The 19,904-nt window shown below is 46.9% G+C and overlaps 6 protein-coding genes across 6 annotated transcripts; 4 read left to right on the top strand and 2 right to left on the bottom strand.

Annotated features, from left to right (window-relative positions):
• Positions 1-3,168: 3,168 nt before the first annotated feature.
• On the top strand, positions 3,169-3,917 carry GGS22DRAFT_190966 (uncharacterized protein; the record flags this gene model as incomplete). Its single annotated transcript, XM_047965060.1, has 2 exons — positions 3,169-3,644; positions 3,707-3,917. The coding sequence occupies 2 exons, from the start codon at positions 3,169-3,171 to the stop codon at positions 3,915-3,917; spliced, it is 687 nt and encodes a 228-aa protein (XP_047816825.1).
• Positions 3,918-4,836: 919 nt separating this feature from the next.
• Positions 4,837-6,924, top strand: GGS22DRAFT_169220 (eukaryotic translation initiation factor 3 subunit 3). Its single transcript, XM_047962284.1, has 3 exons — positions 4,837-5,046; positions 5,166-5,635; positions 5,691-6,924. The coding sequence occupies exons 1-3, from the start codon at positions 4,993-4,995 to the stop codon at positions 6,250-6,252; spliced, it is 1,086 nt and encodes a 361-aa protein (XP_047816824.1). The 5' UTR covers positions 4,837-4,992; the 3' UTR covers positions 6,253-6,924.
• Positions 6,925-7,107: 183 nt separating this feature from the next.
• Positions 7,108-9,439, top strand: GGS22DRAFT_169218 (Adenosylhomocysteinase). The gene is made up of 5 exons (XM_047962283.1): positions 7,108-7,320; positions 7,415-7,506; positions 7,574-8,476; positions 8,534-8,969; positions 9,032-9,439. Exons 3-5 carry the CDS (start codon positions 7,576-7,578, stop codon positions 9,042-9,044), a joined length of 1,350 nt encoding a protein of 449 aa, XP_047816823.1. The 5' UTR covers positions 7,108-7,320; positions 7,415-7,506; positions 7,574-7,575; the 3' UTR covers positions 9,045-9,439.
• A 2,040-nt stretch (positions 9,440-11,479) lies between these two features.
• On the bottom strand, positions 11,480-14,355 carry GGS22DRAFT_43066 (uncharacterized protein). The gene is made up of 5 exons (XM_047967075.1): positions 13,129-14,355; positions 12,984-13,040; positions 11,910-12,155; positions 11,762-11,842; positions 11,480-11,569 (listed from the first exon to the last, which is right to left on the bottom strand). Exons 1-4 carry the CDS (start codon positions 14,203-14,205, stop codon positions 11,783-11,785), a joined length of 1,440 nt encoding a protein of 479 aa, XP_047816822.1. The 5' UTR covers positions 14,206-14,355; the 3' UTR covers positions 11,480-11,569; positions 11,762-11,782.
• GGS22DRAFT_43065 (uncharacterized protein) lies at positions 14,356-14,997 on the bottom strand. Its single transcript, XM_047967074.1, has one exon. It carries the CDS (start codon positions 14,846-14,848, stop codon positions 14,507-14,509), a length of 342 nt encoding a protein of 113 aa, XP_047816821.1. The 5' UTR covers positions 14,849-14,997; the 3' UTR covers positions 14,356-14,506.
• A 2,746-nt stretch (positions 14,998-17,743) lies between these two features.
• On the top strand, positions 17,744-18,685 carry GGS22DRAFT_169205 (uncharacterized protein; the record flags this gene model as incomplete). Its single annotated transcript, XM_047962282.1, has 1 exon — positions 17,744-18,685. A coding segment is annotated over exon 1 (277 nt), but the record flags the coding sequence as incomplete, so codon positions are not given.
• Between the last annotated feature and the right edge of the window lie 1,219 nt (positions 18,686-19,904).

Genomic DNA, 19,904 nt, shown 5'->3' with positions numbered 1-19,904 from the left:
TCCTATTTTATTGGCCAGGCAGTTGTTATCTAGTGGTCTAAGTAGGTACCTACCGGTACCTACCTATGTAAGAGAAAATGCCAAACATCGCCAACTATTGCGTGACAGCCACAATTCAAAAACCTGCTATTTAGATAAGGAAAGTGATGAGTAGGTAGGTAAGGACAGGAATGTTAGTTTTGTTATATCGTCGGTGAGTCAATATTAAGTAAATAGAAAGCTGAGTCAGCGAGTCATCTGAGGTAACAAGTTGTCACGAGGCGGAACCAAAAGACTAGGAAACAACGACGTTGTTGCGCGAAGAGCTCCTAACACTCTCGCTATGGAGAACACGGTATACATACAGGTGAAGCTCTTTGTCTGTCCTGCTCCTAGGACTAGCGGCCAACAGGACCCTCACGGGGACTCAACGGGCCGAATCCCGATCCCATAGACCTCTAGCTACTGACCTGGAGGAAGACCGATGTCTGACACAAGTCCTACACATGACACGATGCGTCTCTGTAGGTACGTTAATCAGGTTAGTCCTCAAACTTAACGTACTATTCGGTATTAGAGATCTTGTCTGTTGAAAGGACTATCTAGTCGTGGTTAGGGGTCGGGTCGGGTCGGGTCGGAGCTAGGCTCATAATAGACCTATTGGTAGATAGTTTGTGATATACTGTGATACTACTAGGTACCTAGGCAAGGGGAGTATCGAACTATTTACTCCAGGACGTCGTTTCTTCCTACCTACTAGATTGACATCATGAGTGATACTCGGTAGGTAATTATGAACGGCATTTTAGAATTGACGGCTTAGATAGCGCCAAAAAGCATGTTCACTGTAATGTAATAGACCTACCAGCTGATGTGAACCAGTAATACTGTGCCTAGGTATTAGTATAGCGGATTATATACTGAGCTGAATCGCTACGAAATCTAATGCTTTGTCGACCATTTTATAAGTGAAAGGTCGTTGTGTATATCTAAGTAGGTAGTTTATTAATATACATTAATACATTAAAAGGCAGATTAACCTGAAAATTCAGGCGTTCATTATAAAATCCTATCTTTGTCGAACAACTTGGGACTGGTACGATGAATGACATTGACTAGATAGGGAGGTAAATTGGGCTATGTAGGTAGGTAGGTATGAAAAGGGGTAAAAGAAACCCCCTATTTAAGACTATTAAAGGGTAACGAAGCTTGGCATGTCATTAAACGAGGTTGGTGTGGTTGAAAGTTTCCCCGATAGCATAAACATAAATCCATATTATGTAGGTAAACTAGACCACGAAAGCAGGGAGTACGAAGTATGTAAGTCAATACCTACCTAGGTACCTACTAGGTAGGAACCTATCATTGATCAGGCACGTGTTCAACTTTGGGTTGGCGGTTTCGGAGGTTTGGCGACACCAACAGCTTGGATCAGCCGTGCAGAAAGTATGGCGTTCTGATGGTTTGCAAGGGCAATTCAGGCGGATTAGCTGGATGTTACATCCGCATGGGGGGGTTGAAGGGGTCGAGGCAGTAAATCCGATTAAACGTGTTCCGAGATGTTGCCTCATGTTGAACCGGCATCGGCGCGGCGTCCAAAGTGAATTTCTGCTTTTTAGATCCTTCCCCTTCACTGACGCCAATAGTTGTGACGGATTCGGACACTTTGATATAACTTTTTTTTTGAGGGGAGGGGGGGAGGAGGAGGAGGAGGGATAGCAATCCCCACGGAGACGACAAGCAACTTCTCGGAAAGAAATCAGCTAGGTTTAGTGCGTGTTAATTGTAACGATCCTCCTGTTTCTACTTGTGTCTTTTTTTTTTTTTTTTTGCGTTATCTAGAGCCTATCGACTATATAGAATCAATGCGCAAAATGCTCTGATTTGGATAAGGTGAGGGCGAGAATGGTTGGGCATTTTATGCGAGGATAGTGAATGTACGTAGGTATCCATAACATGTCAAACCCTGATGCATGTTGGAGGGTTGCAATTACTTGCAGAAATGATAGCTCGTGAATGCACGATTTGTTCATCGCAGTGTTGCGTCCCGTCGCTCGTTAGAGGTTGGTCGTTTAATACCGAGCTGTGTTTAGTCCTATTCGGCGGTTGATTCCTTGAAGGTTGCAGGCTGACATCTTCTCTATCTCTACATACTAGGTATTATGTACCTAGGTATGTGACAACAGGGGGGTATAAAGGCTGCTCCGACCAAACCCGATTCGTCAATGCTGTGACGATGATCTGAGGCGGTGATATACCCAGATATAGCAGAAATGATTGATGTGAATGATATAAATGATATATGGTATGTGGCAAAAACGTATGACCGATCCCAAACACGTTATATGTCAAGATCCAGGTCTGTCTATGAAATTGCGTCCTTCAATTATTACCGGTAGGTAAAGCCTCACTAAGGTGGGTTCCAGTATGAGACCTAACTGAGATTGATTAGCGATTCTCTAGGTACCTACCTACCTAACTACCCACCTAGTAGGTAAGGACAGAGGCAAGGCCCAGACCCAAACCCAGGTCTAGTTCGGGGAACGCGGGAAAAAGTTTGATAGAAAGACCAAAACGAGTCAGTTCATGTACTTCAAGAAATATGCTTGCATACGTAGTACCTATATATGTTATTGAGCTCTAGATTTGCGATTTTAGTATGTTTGAGAATTTGGATTGTCCTACCTCAATGCTGGCTAAATTGTGGCGGCTCGATGGTATCAATGCTTTGCGGAATGGCGCGATTAGTTCCCGGGATGAAGGAGGACCCAGAATTTTTTTTAACCAGCTCAGACACAAAGAATGCTGAAGACATAAGCATGTATTATAAGCATGTATCATGCAGCTAGGTCCGCTCGCCATACCGCCGACAGATGATAACTTGAGACGATCTCTGGGTTTGCGTTATCAATGTGACTGTATGTGACTCTGATAACTCTTACCTTCTCTGGGCATGTCTTTCATCTCATTTGAGCCGGTAACTTGGAAGCCTACTCAGAACCGGCTCAACTTGCATCAACCTGGATGTCCTAGGGGCTTCTAAGCATAAAACCCACTTTGACCCCCCTTCGAAACCGCCAGACCCTTCTAGTATTACCGAACAAAATTCGAATTCGAAACACCAGATCATACTCGCATACCATCTCGGACCATCCATCAACTAGAGGCTATCTTATCAAGCACTCCAGCATGGCTGTAGATCAGGTGTTACCACACCCTTCGGGGCTCCCGCATGCATCTCTTCAAGAGAAGGAACCAATAACGGTTCTAACACATGAGATAGCGATGGCTCCCGCTGATAGCGCCGGCATCTTCGCACATGATGGAGAGCACTTCTTCGTCCAGTCGCCATATACCGAGCGGGAACACCTTCTCGACTTGAGAACTCTCGACGTAGAGAATGCACTGCTCGCTCGCGCACTTGCTGGCATGCGATGCTTGCGGTCGGATTATGCTACCTCCCCATACGCCGAAACATTCAACTGGGATGAGGTCATTGAAAATTTGATACAACTCGTACAGCAACACGAATATAGGTGGAAGGAGACTTCCTTCTTCATCGTGGCTTTTCGGTCACAGATTCCGCCTACGACGGTGTACGAGGATCTGGGGGCGCTGGACAAGGTAGCGCATGCAGAAGCGGTAGCTAGCGGTGGCTTTCTGAAGTAAGTGTCCGGTCCTTTTTGGGGTCCGGGTTCAGGCGGAAGAGGGTATTAACAGAGACCAGATATTGGTTCGGGCATCCCGATAAGGACGGCAGAAATCTGGCTACCTGCCTGTGGAGATCGCAAGAGGATGCGATAAAGGGAGGAGTCGGACCTGGACATCGTAAGGCAGCGGCGGCAACACGGTCGTTGTACTCGCATTGGAAAATTGACCGGCACAGGCTTATCATCCGGGATGACGTGCAAAGCTGGGAAATTATTGACTGGGAATGAGCTCGTAGGGTTGCACCAAGATGCATGATGACTGGCTGGCATGGCTCGACTTTATGTACCTGAGATAGAGGCGACGGGATTGACGAATGAGATGAATCCGCGGCCGGCGGGCCGTCTATCTCGAGCGTCTGATCCGTCTCTTTGCTTGTGATTTCCAGCAAAGCATGGGTTGTCGGTTATTTTCTTTCCAGGGAGAAAGGGCGAAATAGATATGATAGAGGATCTTCCGAGTAAGATACGATAATAATGATAATAAAATATAGATACGGAAGTCTAGCTTCCCTCCCCTAATCGAGGATTGATAACCCACGACGAGACTAGCATCATTCCTTTTCCGGTGGCAAAAATGAGAGAGTTGACAAAGATTTCCGCGTGGTGCTGGGGTAGTTGATCCCTAGTAGTACTGAATTATGTAGTACCCTTGAATTCGAGAGCTCAAGGTTGATACTTGATACTGGAGCCAATCCACTTTGACTGCTAGGTGTCGATGACAGGGCATGTTGTCGACTTTCGTATATACCTTGGTACGGACGAGACTCGAGCATATGACGAAGTAAATTAGAACAGGAAAGAGACGACGTTGCTTTGAGGCTCTTTAAATACCTAGCTATGTTTTATTTGTGGAATGTCGACATGGAGAATGACAACATTGGGCGTGGGGGTTAGAGTGGGATGTTTGTCCTTTTTATTATTATTATTTTTTAAAGTCGAGCATTGATGCCGACGGCAGCATGTGCTTTGAAAACCGAGGGTTATCACGCTTAATTGGATATTCCATCGTTAAATAGATACATTTTAACCGATATTCATATATCAAATCTCTGCTTACTTAATGAATGACCACCTACTAGGTACCTAGGTAGTATTCGGTCTAACCTTCCTAAGCACCCGAGCCTTGTACTTTCCAACCCACAGAATCGAAGAATCGCGCATCCCACTAAAACCACAAAATCTTAACAAGATTCCCAACTTCGTCACCTTCAACAATAGAACTCTCTCTCTCTCTTCACCCAACATTTTCTAAAAGTCGCCGAAACAAGAAAAACAAATCAGACGCTGGAATATTTCCGTCATCATGGCAGATTCTACAAAGGATGTGCCGTTTAAGACGGTCCAGGTCGAAGCGCTGGTTAGTTCTTTTTTTTTCTTACAAATTATTACTTATTTACCCCTCCATCATCATTCGAACCGTCCGTGGATTACTTCGTGTAAAAAATCAAAGATCGCTAATGTGGGAATCGCATATAGGTTATTATGAAAATTGTCAAGCATTGCTCGAACAGCTTCCCCACTGCCGCTACAGGATCTATTGTCGGCATGGATAAGGATGGCATTCTCGAGATTACCAACACCTTTCCCTTTCCAACAGTCGATGTCGCGAACGTCGAGGGCGGCCACCAGAATGATGCATCTGCGCTTGCTGCTGCTGCCCCGCGCGCCAAGGCAAACATCGTCTACCAGAACGATATGATTCGACACCTTAAGGAGGTAAACGTCGATGCCAACAATGTTGGTTGGTATACAAGCGCCACCATGGGCAACTTTGTAAACCCCAGCTTCATCGAGAACCAGTATCACTATCAGCGCGAGAACGACCGGACTGTGGCGCTAGTACACGATGTTAGCCGAAGTTCCCAGGGTGCATTGAGTCTTCGCGCATTCAAGTTAACGCGAAATTTCATGACTGCCTTCAAAGAGGGAAAATTCACAACTGAGAGGTTAGATCACACTTAACTACTTCCCTGGGAAAGCATAGCACTAATACAACACCAGTCTTCAAAAGTCAAAACTCTCATTTAAGGACATACTCGTCGAGTTTCCAGTCCACGTTCATAACTCGCATCTTCTAACCTCCTACCTCCACCAGCTACCCTCTGCCCCGACGGACGCAGACTTAGCTATGCCGACCTCGCTTTCTGACCTTCAACGCGACCCTATCAAGATGCCTCTTTACCCATCGACCGATATCCTTGACTTGTCGATAGATCCTTTCCTCGAGAAGACATGCGATCTTCTCCTCGATAGTATCGAGTCTCATTATACAGAGCTGAACAACCACCAATATTACCAGCGCCAACTTGCTCGGGAGCAGGCCAAAATCACGGCATGGCAAACGAAGCGAAAGGCAGAGAACGCAGCACGAGTTGCCGCCAAGCAGCAGCCACTCCCAGAAGACGAGTGGCAACGAGTCTTCAAGCTTCCCCAGGAGCCCAGCCGACTCGAAGGCATGTTGAATGCCAAGCAAGTCGAACAGTACAGCAAGCAAATAGATGGGTTCACGGCCAGTGTCAGTGCTAAGATGTTCGCTGTCAGGGGAAATCTTCTGCCAGAGTAAGATTTCGAGAGGGGGATAAAGGAGGTTAATGGAAATGGATGCATGTGGCCTGGCGTCTGGAGGCGTTCTAAGGTTTCTCGGGGTCTGTAGAGCTAATTCTATCAAGTTTTACTGATTCTATGCCTGACCTGTCACCAGCTAGGGTTTATACGGGAAATAAATCAACAAAGTGAGTATCTAAGAGGTCGTTTTTGAGAGTATAATTTACTTATGTGTTGAACCTCAGTAAGAACGCTGCCTTTTAAAGCCGACCGAGTAGCGTTAACTGGAACATCCTTGGCAACTCGTCAAACGATGACATTTATTCTTGATGTATCCTGTGTATGATACCGTAGGTAAAGGTACCTATGTAGTATATACCTACCTAGACGAGGAGTATCTAGATAATAAAAGAGATAAGTGGTAGGTAACAGAGGTACAATACCTGGTACCTTGACGGCCTCATCCATAATAATTGATATTCCTTCCGTGTCAGGAGTTACCTAAGCGCTACAAAGAATGGGAGATGCGGCTGCATTTGAGACACGATTGACCTATTAAAAGCTTCATCAGGGTGAGGACGGCGAAATATGAGAAATAATCCGTTTCTCGCGGAGTTATTGATTTCCCAACATTAGACGAAAAGATTTGCCGAGTGGATAGGAGAAACGGGATGAGGGGCATTTTTCAGGGACGAAATCCTCTAATCTAAAATAGGCTAGCTTCAGCTTACGCCGACTAGCATCAACCACTCACCTACGAAGTCCGACGGGTTGGCTTAAGGAAAGAGGGGCTGAGGGGTTGCCCGAAGCTGATGGTTAAGAGAAAAAAAATTCAAAAAGCTCCTACTCTCCTTACAGGTTACAGGTAGTAACCCGTGGACCTAATGGAGTACTACCTAGTACCAACCAACCATTCAGACCATTCAGCCTTTACCTAGTACAGAGTACCTCCCACTCCGTACCTGCCGTCTTCCAAGGTTCTTATAGTTCTTTTCTTCCGACTCTTTTAAAACTTCCTCCCCATCTCTACTTTTTCTCTTCCTTCATAATAAGCCCCTCCGATCCATCCTCCCCTTAAACATCTTTTGTAAGTATCCAGCGTCCGGGCGCGTAATCTGCTTGTCATTTGTCTTGCCATCTGCCCTCCCTAGGATAGTAATTGCTGACTTCGTCTTACATAGATATTGTTCTCCCCGCCTATTTATTTCTTAGGCACCTCCATCCCATCTTCCCCTCTTTCACCGCTGTTCACCCTAGCTCATCAATTATTTCGGTATGTCATGTTCTCCTACTTCTTCTAAGGAGCTTCGTAATATCAAGATTTACTAACGATTACCTAGCAATGTCTGCCCCCGCCTCCAAGTTCAAGGTCGCCGACCTCTCTCTTGCCGCTTTCGGCCGCAAGGAGATTGAGCTTGCCGAGAACGAAATGCCCGGTCTGATGGCCATTCGAAAGAAATATGCCGCTGACCAACCTCTTGCCGGTGCCCGTATTGCCGGTTGCCTACACATGACCATCCAGACCGCCGTCTTGATCGAGACTTTAACTTCCCTTGGTGCCGAGGTCACCTGGACTTCTTGCAACATCTTCTCTACCCAAGACCATGCCGCCGCCGCCATCGCTGCCGCCGGTGTCCCCGTCTTTGCCTGGAAGGGCGAGACCGAGGAGGAGTACAACTGGTGCTTAGAGCAGCAACTTCTTGCTTTTAAGGATGGCAAGAAGCTCAACCTTATCCTCGACGATGGTGGTGACCTGACCCACCTCGTCCACGACAAGTACCCCGACATGCTTAAGGACTGCTTCGGTGTTTCCGAGGAGACTACCACCGGTGTCCACCACCTGTACCGTATGTTGAAGAACAACTCTCTTCTCGTACCCGCCATCAACGTCAACGACAGCGTTACCAAGAGCAAGTTCGATAACCTGTACGGTTGCCGTGAGTCTCTGATCGATGGTATCAAGCGCGCTACCGATGTCATGATTGCCGGCAAGATTGCTGTCGTTGCTGGTTTCGGTGATGTCGGTAAGGGTTGTGCCATGGCTCTACACGGAATGGGCGCCCGCGTCCTTGTCACCGAGGTCGACCCCATCAATGCCCTCCAGGCTGCCATGGCTGGTTTCCAGGTCACTACCATGGAGAAGGCTGCTTCCATCGGCCAGATCTTCGTCACTACCACCGGTTGCCGAGATATCCTGGTTGGTGAGCACTTTGAGGCCATGCCCAACGATGCCATTGTTTGCAGTACGTACATAATCTGTTAGATTTTCCAATGATTGGGTAACTAATGATTTTAATTAGATATTGGACACTTCGATATCGAGATTGACGTTGCCTGGTTGAAGAAGAATGCCAAGAGCGTCCAGAACATCAAGCCCCAAGTTGACCGTTTCGTCATGGCCAACGGCCGACACATCATTCTTTTGGCTGAGGGACGATTGGTCAATCTCGGATGTGCCACCGGTCACTCTTCCTTCGTCATGTCCTGCTCCTTCAGCAACCAGGTCCTTGCACAGATCATGTTGTTCAAGGCTCAGGACAAGGCTTTCGGCCAGAAGTACGTTGCCTTCGCCAAGACTGAGAAGCTGCCCATCGGTGTCTACGTGTTGCCGAAGATCCTAGACGAAGAGGTTGCCAGACTACACCTTTCCCACGTCAACGCCGAGCTCACTAGCCTTACCAAGGTACAAGGCGAATACCTCGGATTGGAGCTCGAGGGTCCTTTCAAGAGCGACCAGTATGTTTCCCCTCACTATTTTCCCAAGATTCGTGTATCACTTTGCTAACAAGAATACCTAGCTACCGTTACTAATTTCTCTTTTGTATACCAATTACTTCGACGTACATAGATATCAACATGTGTACTCGAGAGTTATTTACAACTAACTCACCCGAATCCTGTCCTTGGACGAGATCGGTCTGTGTTTCAACAAGCATGAGTCTACGCACGCATCAACTTGCATTGGGGATACGGGGTATGAGGAATCAAAAGGGACCAGGAGTGCCGGCAGGTCATAATTTTTTCAACAAAAACGGCGTTGGCAATTTGATGCATGACATGATTCCCCTCATGGCGTTTTGAGATTTCAAGGCCAAGGCAATGGTCAATTTGATAAATACCTATACAGCTAGAGAAAAGAGCTGAGCATTGTCCGTCAACCGGATATGGATAGAAGATAGAAGCAACCAGTGCACTTTTTCTGTCCACTTTTCGTTCCCCGAAAATTTTGTGACATTCATTGTGGCGTAGCTGAGTAATTCGTATGAGTTTGGCGTAGGTTTATTCGCACTCAGTACCGTACCTAGGTACCTACCTGAGGAAGAAATTAACTCTAAGGTGTCACTGTTTCCAGGTACATGTAGATATTACATACACATTGTCTGACATTATACTTGGTACCCGGTGGATTCTGTCACATCGTACTCGGTACTCGTCCCAAAACATTGAACAACGTATGTAGGTAGTACATGTTAGGTAGGCATGTAAGTATTAGATGTACCTAGGTAGATAGGGTAGAGACAAAAATCTCCCATGATCCGGAACATATCTAATATTATTCGGAAATTAACAACCATTTTGAGCCTGCGAAAAAAGATACCTCCGAAAGAGATTCGGGGGCCACAATTCATACATCTAAGCCCCGAGGAAAAGGGACGGCTAGCTCATGCCGCGAATTTAGACTACGAATCTCCTTAGGCACTTGATGTTTCCCATTCCGGTATGAAATAAATGATCTCGCATTATATTCCGTCATGACACGTTCAGTAGATACCTATATACTATACACAAGAAGAAGACCGCCTTTTTATCTACCGTGTAGCTCTATGCCGCATTAGTTAAGAAGCTCCCTATAGCTGTCTGGATGATCGGGTTCGCATCACGGGGAATAATAAGTCAAGCCTTACAAGCCAGAGAGAAATCGCCTCGCTCGTCTAGAAAGAAAGCAAGTCCGTTCCGAATCTCGTACCCAGGTAGGCAAGTTAACCTCGTCCCGTCGCTCCGATAATCAATGAATTCCGTCTCGGACACCGATTTTTTTACCCATCCTATCTTGACAATGAAACACAAATCGCCCTTTATCCTACCGCCACTTTTGTCGCCAATACTCTTTTCAACACTTATTCGTACACCCTACTAAGAGGATAAAATAGAAGATGTAAACGTAGTCTCATTTTTTGGTGTTCCGTAGAATGCCGTAACGCCAGTCAAGAACCCCCTCGGGTGCGATCTATGCGTCATAATATCACCTTCCAAATACAGCATGGCCATCCATAATCGATCGGATCAAGGGCGTGGTTGGAAGTGAGGGAAACGGATAATCGATCGTGCCGATGATGCTGTACTAAGGTAAAATTACCACTTAGGCATTCCGCGCTCCCAGATGCTACATCAACAAGACGACCATCCGATTTCGCATAAACATACTAATACATTGTTGTAATAAATATCGACAACTTGGATGGTGTATCGTCATCTTCGAATGATATTGCTTCCAGGAACAATGAAAGCTCGAACGGCAAGCTCAGAGAAACGGCGAACTACGTTGGTAGTGCCGCCGGTGACTTGAGATTCGTCCTGGATAAATTTGCGGGCTACTGCTAGCTTATTCTTGGGGTCGCTTTCGTCCAGGTGCGGGGGTAGGGTACTCTCGAAGTCGGGAGGGAGGTTCGGCGCAAGAGCGCGGATGACTGCAAGAGAGTAGAGAACGTCGCGATTCTCGCGCCCATCCAACAGCTCGCGTAATTGTCCCAGAATATAGTCACGTTGACGCATGGTGTCTAAACCTGGCTGATCCTTCACACGGAGAAACTCGGCGAGGAAATACCAAAACTTGAATTCTCTAATTCGGTGAAGTCGTATATCAGCGCTTGCGGGAGGTGGTTGGAGCGGATTCTGCTCGAGATAGTCGCCGGATAACAAGACCTCGAAAACCGTTACCCGATTTCTTGCCTCGGACCCATCATCGGGAAATGGCAGTTGCTCTCCCACGTTTATTTTGTACTCGGATGCGTACACCAGCGAAGTCAAATCCCAAACCACGCGGAATTCAAGGTTGGCCGAATATTGCATGCCGGCAACATCGTTCGCATCCGTCTTCGCTACGGATTGCAAAAAGCCTGCCAACATCTCGGTGACGGCGGTGCTGGATATCAAGGTACCGATGCCTCGAGGTTTCGTGTACCATTCCGTCTCGAAGAACTTTTCCAGGCCGGGAGCGTATACCTGGTCGTACAGATCTCTAACCTCGGCTAGCTTTTCGCTAGTTAGAGGCGAGTCGAGGGCGGGAGGGATGGCGCCACTCATGCCCACGAGCTCGTGGACCTTCATCTTTCGTGCTGGAAACCTATTGTAAGCTGACGTTTGCTGCTGCTGGGGTGAATACAGTGTAGGATGCAAAACAGAGGAATACAGGGGAACGAACGTAGGGCCACCTCCTCCTCTGATAAGACGGGGAGTGTCTGGTGAATAGTAATCAAGAGGATTTAGGATGATGGGTCTAGTCGCTAGGAAATGAGAAGTCGACGTACTCGTAGCTGCCAAGACGGGCTCTAAAGCAGGATCGATAGCGGAAGGGTATTCGAGAGGTTCGCCTTTGACCGTCGACGCAGCTGTTCCCGCGGCTGTCAGGTTTCCGGTGAATGGTGCGGTAGTAGGAGTGGTATTATTAGGTATTACCGGGGGAAGGGTAGTAGAATAAGAAGATTGAGCTTGAGGAATACCGCCGGGAGCGGACGCGGACGCAGAGGTGGAGGAAGAGGCGGGAGGTCGACTTGACGGCACAGAAGCGGAAGTTGAATTATTAGGGGCCGGTCGAATATTCGTAGGATGTTGCTGTTGCTGATTTTTAAAGATTGGGTCGTATCCCAAGCATTCGCGCTTAGATTTTTGGCAGTTCTTGCAGACGGGATGCTGTTCGTCGCACTATGAAAATCGCATTCGAGATTTAGTAACTGAACTTCAGTATAGCTTGTTCATAATGTGTATGCAACACATGCATATGCAACAAGGGGAATTGCTAGAAAATAAGAGGAACGGAGGTCGTCTGGGGGTGTGCATATGAAATATTCAATTGTGTGGTGTATGAGGATAAAATAGTAAAAATCCGTGAGATAGTGGCAGAAGTAAAATGAAGGTGTGGTAAATGTGTAGATGGGATAAAAGAAAGAGAGAGGGGAATGTTCCAGGTTGTGATAGGCAAGCTTCAATAAGCTCAAAGCTCCGTTGGAGTTTTTGGGGTTCGACCAAAGCTTAGGAAAGAACCTTGGAAGTTTTACTTTTTTTTTGGAGATCGGGGGCAGTTTCCGGACGATTGACAAAAGCCAATTTTCTGGAGCCAGGTTTGGTTCTTTGGTGCTTTGCGGCTGGTACGAGGCGAGCACTTGCTTGCTCCGCTCTCAATTGCTTGTCATGCTTGCTTTTGCTTGCTCGCTTCGTCGGTCGCTCCTTTTATCAAACGGTCTGAACCCAAGCTAAGGTCTGCAGAAGAAATATTCAAGCTCTGAAGGCAGGTAGACAAGGTAGACAACTGAACCAAATTCCCCAATGTAGGTAGGTATCCTAACTTTACTTGTTCACCTTAACTGTTTGGTTTCTTTGTTTTTCTTTTTAAATATAGGTAATTCTTCACCCAACCATTAATCTTGTAGCCCATACTTGCCTCACCGCCGTGATAATGGGGTTTGGCGAGAGAGAAAAAAACAAAGGGTCCCGTAAAATAAAATATAATAATAATAACAATAAAATACATACCTTTATACGTCGTTTGCGACATGTTAGGCAACCTGTTTTTGTTCGACGTTTGATCTCCTACGAGAACACATAACACCACACGGTCAGTCGCAAACATTAAAAAAATTAGAATAATTCCGGGAGGGATGTCTTTATTTCCAATTACCTTCTTATGTCGACCACCTAGCACACTACCCGGTCCGCTTGGAGGTAAAGCATATTGCGGTCTTAAAGCCTCTGGAGGTAAGGCATACGGATTATTCGCTGTCATAGGGACCGGTTGTTGTCCAAAATAAGACATGTGCTGCTGTGTCGGCATTGATGGGACTGAAGGTACCGGGTTAACGGGCATAGCCATCGCCATATGTTGCTGTTGCTGGGCCTGCTGCTGGACCGGGTCGAAGGTGCGCATACTCGGCAATGCCATGGCGCTATTCGGGACGCCTGCGGTCGCCCGGTACGCGTCCGGGCTTTGGGTCGGCGGATTCGCATATCCGTAATGCGCACTGGTCATGACGGGCGTCGCGTACGCTGTCGGAGTCGGGTAGCTAGCTGGTTGTCGAGGCCCTTGGTGGTGATGAGGTGGGTTGTTCGACATGGCTTCCGATGACGGCGCAACGCTCCTTTGCTGTTTCTGCTCCTGATGTTGCTGATCAGGCAAAGCGCCGTTGGTGGCCGCCGTCGCCGAGGGCAGACTAGCCTGGTCAGCAGCGACGGTAGTCGTCGTGGAGACTCTCAGAGGCGAGGCTGTCGTTGATGTAGAGTTTGAAGTCGAATTCGAGGTTGAGGTTGAGGTCGAGGTTGAGGTCGAGATCGGGTTAGCGACGTCGTTGGAGGAGTGATTCGAAGAGGGAATTCGGTGCCCCTGTTTTTGGTCCTGATCCTGATCCTGGTCCTTTTCTCGTGCCCACTCCTGCTCCTGCGCGTAGGCGACTAGTGTTGCCGTAGTTGCATTATTTGGGGATCGTAAATTTGTAGTTGGAGCGCGTGCGTGTGTGTGATAGAAAGTTTTGACATCTGGCTCTGCCTGTGACAGTAACTGTATCTTTGGCTCTACCCGTACCTGTACCTGTACCTGCCCCTGCGTCCCTTGTCTCTTTTCCTGCTCTTGCGTAGCTTGTGGTGATGAAGACTGGCCCGGCGATTGATGTGGGAGAGCATGGGCTAGTTCTTCAGCGGCGGCAAAGACGGGTTCAGGCTGAGGTTGATGAGCCTGTGGCTGTTCCTGTTGTGCCTCTGCCATTTGATTTGATTTTAATTTGCAATTTTTTATGGGGGCGCGATCTGAGCAGGGGCACGCCCGATTCCACGCTGGGCTGCTGCGTAAGGGGGGCCAAGTCACGAAACCCGACCTAGGGCTGGCAGGGGACGGGGACGGGGACGGGGAGCGTGGTGGACTGGTGGACTTTGGACGCTCTCGACACCTTCGAACGGTGGGCGTGGGCCAACCGGCCAGTCAGTCAGCCAGTCAGCCAGCCAGCCAGGAGAACCAGCCAGCTAAGGTAGCTCTACCTGACCCTACTTTGGCCTACTACCTACCCTGCCTACTTCCTTGTAGTGTTATGTATTGCGTGGGAAGTGGATGCGTATGGATGTGTATGTACGTATGTAGTGTGTATGTAGTGTATGGCAAGTAGTAAGGTATGATATGTAGGTATGTATGTATGTACGTGCCTATGCGTAGCCGAGACGAGAGGAACAAGGGGATCAGATGCCAAAGAAGGGGGGGTGGGGGGTTCAGCACACGAACATAACACGCACCCATAGGCAAAGGCCAGCAGTAGGCCGTAGGAACGGATGAGTGTGTGCTGCAAGTGGTGCGATGTTTGAGGTGTTTCGACGCGACCCTGGGCCGAGATTCCAGTTAGCTTGAGTCGTCGGCGCATTTGTTGCGTTTTCTCCGTAAAGAAACCACTCCTTGCTCCTTTCGTCCTAGTTTCCGATCCTGTAAAAGTATTTGCACGCCTGAAGAAATTCGACAAGGGGAACTTGGAAAAAAGAAAAAAAAAGATTGAAAAGATTGGAGAACTGGGATGATTGAATGGAGCCCTGAGGCTGCTTTGGCGGACCGTCGTGCAGTGTCGACCGACTAATAGCTTAGCGCCAGTTCAATACACACCTGGTACCTATGTATGTAGGTAGGTACTTGGCGCATAGGTCTAGTTACTATCTGTGGACGTAGTACTCTATACTTACCTACATATACAGTACATCATACTGTGCGGGACTAGTTATGTGGTATCCACTTGACTTGCACGTTTATTCCATTATCCCGTCTAGTGTCTCATCGACTACGCCCTAATACGCCTTTAATATTCCTCTCTAGCAAGGAAAAATACAGTATCGGAGACACCAATACCAAACTGTATCAACGCTACGGTAGGTACCCGTACAACCCTCGCCGCCTCGTATGGTTCTTATTGATGCTTCGTATGGCCCTTTCAATAATACCTTACCTAGTAACTAATACTATGTAAGTGCAAAAAGTCCTCAATTGGACAGGTCAGGTCAGGTCAGGTACGCTGTCGTTACATAGTATTGTTGTTGTTATTATTAGGCGCTTGCAAGAAAATGTTGCCAAATGTTGGCCACGCAAACCGATAGATCGATCCTTGGAACAGGCCCTAATAACCACATGCATGCTGACCAAGTCTGACATGATGAGATATCTAGTACGTACCTAGTACATTTATCGACACGATGGTGAAGCAGGAAAGGCGAACGAACGATACCGAGGTGGGTATCGGGGAAAGAAAAGGAAGCACATACGAAATGATTAGATATGTATGTGACATGTTTGCTTCGAAATCTGCCAAGTTGTTGCATCTTCAACGGATTGATATTGTATGTGTATAGGGAGGCATATATGTAGGTTACCTACCTAGTAGGCAGAACTTAGGTAGGAAAGATGGAATATGAGCGAGGCCGCCATTTTAAGGAACTTGACGGCGTCAATAGACCGGAAAGGAAGCTCGGTGAGATCCAGGGCATCCACACACACTTCCAACAATCCAAGCCAAATCTGTGTCCGTGCCAAAGTGACTGTGACTTTCCATATTCTGTGCCGTAGTAGCGTGCCTGAAGTAGGTGAAATATGTATGTGCCAACTATGTGCCAGCTTTTGCCAAAGCAGGTGGGATTCAAAAGCCACGCTTTTCTCTCTCCTTTTTCTTCAAATCTCTTCAACCCGCAGCCTGCTTTCCTTCTCTGACGACCAGGATTTGAAGGCCAATGCAGGTGTACATGTACTATGCACCAAGGACAAGAAATGATAATGAAGAAGGGCCGACGACTTCATGATTAAAAGGCAGAAAAAGAATTGTCTGATAAGAACAGATTAATAAATCATCGGAGGCGCCTGGCTGCCTAGATGTATTTACCTCCACCTACGTATTTTGAAATAAGTACTATGTACATTGATTGTTGAATCATTGAAGTGTCAGTTAATTCAATACACTACCTAACTACAGCACTTGAGAATATTGGATTGGATGTTGTCCAGATAACACTGGACATAATACATACACCTACATGTATGTACCTAGGTAGGTACTAAGTAGTAATGTAAAACCTGGAAGTACCTCATGTCGTATACCTACTAGGTATGTACAAGGTCACGGGTATGTATGTAGGTAGTGAATGCTTAAAAATAGTAGTAATGATAGGTGCACGTACGGTCCAGGTTTGCTTACCTAGGTACCTAGTAGTCTATTAGATCTTATGTAATAAAGGGGTTAAATAAACTGCAGGTAAGGACCACACGCAGCAGGCACGTTCTTCAAGGTTCCAAGGTTATTATTACTAGTATGTACTATTAGCATGTAGTATGTAGTATTTGACCTGACTGAAGGATTCGATCTTAAATACAACATCACCACACAACCATACAACCATCACCAACGTGCTTATGTCAATCCTCCCTAATAATTAAAAGGAGAAAAAGAAAACACTTTTCTCGTGTCCATTTACAATGTTCTGAAGACGCGTCAGGAGCTGGGCTGCAATTAGGATCCATCGCCTACTCCGGTCTACACTCTAATAGGTATTAGTACTGCCTACCTACCTAGGTACCTACTAGGTAGTATGCATATCCACCTTACGCTTCCGGTATGTCTAAGCTGGCCGCTATACCTATCAATTGTATCCGACCCTTGTCGTTAGGACCTGGGGCTGAGGTCTAGGCATGTAGGCAGGCAGGTAGGTAGGCATTTAGCGGGCAAAGCTGGAGAACTAGGCATTACCTAGTAGGTATGTATATCCTTCTAGCTGTCCGTCGACCATCGCTAAATGGTAAGGCAAGCAACGAACTTCTTCCCATCCTTTCAGGCTCGTCTAATCTTTTTTTTCCATTTCACTTCCGGATCAGCAGGGGCTACGCCTATTCAGGGTGTGTGTGGCTCGCAGCGACGCGTGGGATGCTCGGCAAATACCCGGATTGCCTACCTCGCTACCTCGCACGAACGGGACAGTAGTATTTTGAGACTGGTCTCGATTAATACTCTCAACCCCCAAATCTTCAACTTTATCCGTCCAGTCTGTCTTTCATTGACCAATCTGCCATGAGGTCATTCATATTCGAGAATTGTCCTAGTGGGTCCCGGGTTCACGTCACCGTTCTTCTCTCCTTACTATTAAGGAGACATTTGTGTCGATCCAAATGATCGCCCCCATGCTGGATCTAACCGGCGGATTTTCCACCCTCGGGTATCGACTTCTAAAAACTACCTATGCATAGCTTATTCAGACTGCAACGGCCGAGCCGTGGATCCTATGAGTCCCCACGGTAGTATCAGGAACCTCCTTTTGATGCCCAAGTCCGTCTTCAATGCCATTGGCCATCCAATTATCTGCGAAGGAAAAAAGGAAGAAGCAAAAGTGAATAGCATCTATTGGCAATGACATACCCGTCCTCCTCCTGCCTAGCGAGGAGGCTCAAATCTCAACCCTCGACCTCGTATTAGCCCCGGCATCCCGGTTTGGGCTACAGCTAAGGGGAGCTTGTAACATATAATACCCTTCCTCGGGGGTCAGCCCGTCTTTCTCCAAAGGAAGCTCTTCAATTTGTAATTCCGGTGCATGTCTCTGAAGATCCATATCAACGCAAAGCAAGTGCATGACGCAATTTCTTTTTTACCATCTCTCTTCTTATCCAGTTGCTATAGGGTTTCATTCCGGGGCCGAGGACGGCGTCTCGTTCTCTTTATCTCCTTCGCCTCGCTTCTTCGTGATCCTAAGCGAAGCTTAGCGATCCGTTTGCATCAGAGAGTGCTCGACCATGATCGTAGTCAGCTATACATCGACGTCGATGTGGCAGCACAGAGAATCAGATCCACTAGGAGATGCAGCATCTTAAGTTAAAGGGTTATTGCTAGGTTTTGGCTGATATACGCCTACCGATTAGGCTCTTTGATGTCGTGCATCTCGATGACAGGCACACCCAGGGGCGCATAACGAAGCCGGTCCAGAACCAACTCAGACCTTTCAAGGGGTAGGTTACGCTTTCGATTTTCTTTTCATGATTTCTTTCCTTTGCAACTTCCCGAAGTTAGGACTAGACTTCAGCCAAAAGACCGAAACCGCCTACGACAGACTGACGATACTGACCGGGCATTTATGGAGAAACGGCCCGTTAAGCCGCGTCCGGGACAAGCCTTGCGTAGGTCGACTCGCTCCCAAGGACACCGGGATCAGGACGGAAATCCCGGGCTCGACTAAATGCACGGGATATATTTCAAGTTCGATGTTAATCTTGACATGTCAAGTTTCTCCAGAGTATTACCGCCATTGTTGATCACCCACGCCCATTCTTGACATAAATTATATCTCTCTGAACTCCATCTATCCTGCGACATTGTCAATGCATTGCGTGCTTTCAATACACCAAGAAACGCGTTAATTATTTTGTTGACATGAATTCGGTCCGTAGAGTATTGGGCTGGATAAATGCTAACGTATACCATCACATTGTTAGCGTTGCCAGCAGCAAAAGAAGTCAATACGGCTCGCAACATCCCACATGTCTTGGCCGCGCTATCGACTGAATTGAGGACGAGGCCACGAAAAAACGCAGGGAGTCAACCACACGCACCACTACATGCCACGAAAAGCAGTATAATCAACAAGCTGGCTTCAACTTACAGACTGAAATGATCATTTATTTCGGAAAGGGCCTTTATCGGCATAGGCTTCGCGGCCGTTACATCGGAAAGAATATCCCATTTCCGGGGAATCCACAATGCCATGGTTTAATCAGGATCGGAGACCTCGTCACAGTGCTTCTCGACCACTGTTAAATTTATTCTGGGCGTAGTTAATCATCAGGGGCATTTACGCAATCTAGCAGGGCCGATATCGACAATACGCTTCTCACCGCAATGGTGCCTATCAACTAGCCACCGCAAACCATCTTTGATTAAATCAACTTCGACCTAATTTTTTAATCGCTCATTTTGTACGTGTTAGCTCTCAACTCCTAGGCCTTAGGAACTTGATTTGTTGGTCGCAATTTTCGCTACTTCTTAGACACGGCACAACTCGTCAAATTATCATCTTACTTCCGCATCTTTTAAGATTGTTTTCCTTCGGCAAGGGATCATTGTATCGTTGCCTGGTCAGAAACTTGCTAAAAGCAACACATACGCATATAAAATACGACTGCAATATCTATGTTCGCTAGTTACTAGTGAAGGTAATGTACCATTAAGAGCTTGAATACAACTACCAAGCCCTTCAAATATCGAGAGGCGACGTCATGCACTGATCCACTAGTGCAAGAATTCACCTCCATTGCTCAAAGAACTACAATGGTATAACGTATCTTGTTTCTCCTATCTAGGGTTATTGTATTACTATCATGAAATGTTTATATAATACTTTCTCTATAAAAAGAGAGACTTTGGCGAAAGAATATGGGGGGTTCCGGTATCTATCTACCTAGTAGGT

Source organism: Annulohypoxylon maeteangense (assembly GCF_022496945.1).
Source record: "Annulohypoxylon maeteangense strain CBS 123835 unplaced genomic scaffold GGS22scaffold_14, whole genome shotgun sequence".
NCBI lineage: Eukaryota > Fungi > Ascomycota > Sordariomycetes > Xylariales > Hypoxylaceae > Annulohypoxylon > Annulohypoxylon maeteangense.
This window is presented reverse-complemented; position numbering and strand designations above follow the sequence as displayed.

Bases quoted from the DNA above. Each gene is read 5' to 3' on its own strand.
- GGS22DRAFT_169220 (XM_047962284.1), top strand. From the start codon at position 4,993: ATGGCAGATTCTACAAAGGATGTGCCGTTTAAGACGGTCCAGGTCGAA. The intron at 5,047-5,165 runs GTTAGTTCTTTT...AATCGCATATAG, and splicing joins CGGTCCAGGTCGAAGCGCTG to GTTATTATGAAAATTGTCAA. The intron at 5,636-5,690 runs GTTAGATCACAC...ATACAACACCAG, and splicing joins GGAAAATTCACAACTGAGAG to TCTTCAAAAGTCAAAACTCT.
- GGS22DRAFT_169218 (XM_047962283.1), top strand. From the start codon at position 7,576: ATGTCTGCCCCCGCCTCCAAGTTCAAGGTCGCCGACCTCTCTCTTGCC. The intron at 8,477-8,533 runs GTACGTACATAA...GATTTTAATTAG, and splicing joins CAACGATGCCATTGTTTGCA to ATATTGGACACTTCGATATC.
- GGS22DRAFT_43066 (XM_047967075.1), bottom strand. From the start codon at position 14,205: ATGGCAGAGGCACAACAGGAACAGCCACAGGCTCATCAACCTCAGCCT. The intron at 13,041-13,128 runs GTAATTGGAAAT...GTGTTCTCGTAG, and splicing joins TAGGTGGTCGACATAAGAAG to GAGATCAAACGTCGAACAAA. The intron at 11,843-11,909 runs GTAATACCTAAT...CCGCGGGAACAG, and splicing joins ATTCTACTACCCTTCCCCCG to CTGCGTCGACGGTCAAAGGC.
- GGS22DRAFT_43065 (XM_047967074.1), bottom strand. From the start codon at position 14,848: ATGCGCCGACGACTCAAGCTAACTGGAATCTCGGCCCAGGGTCGCGTC.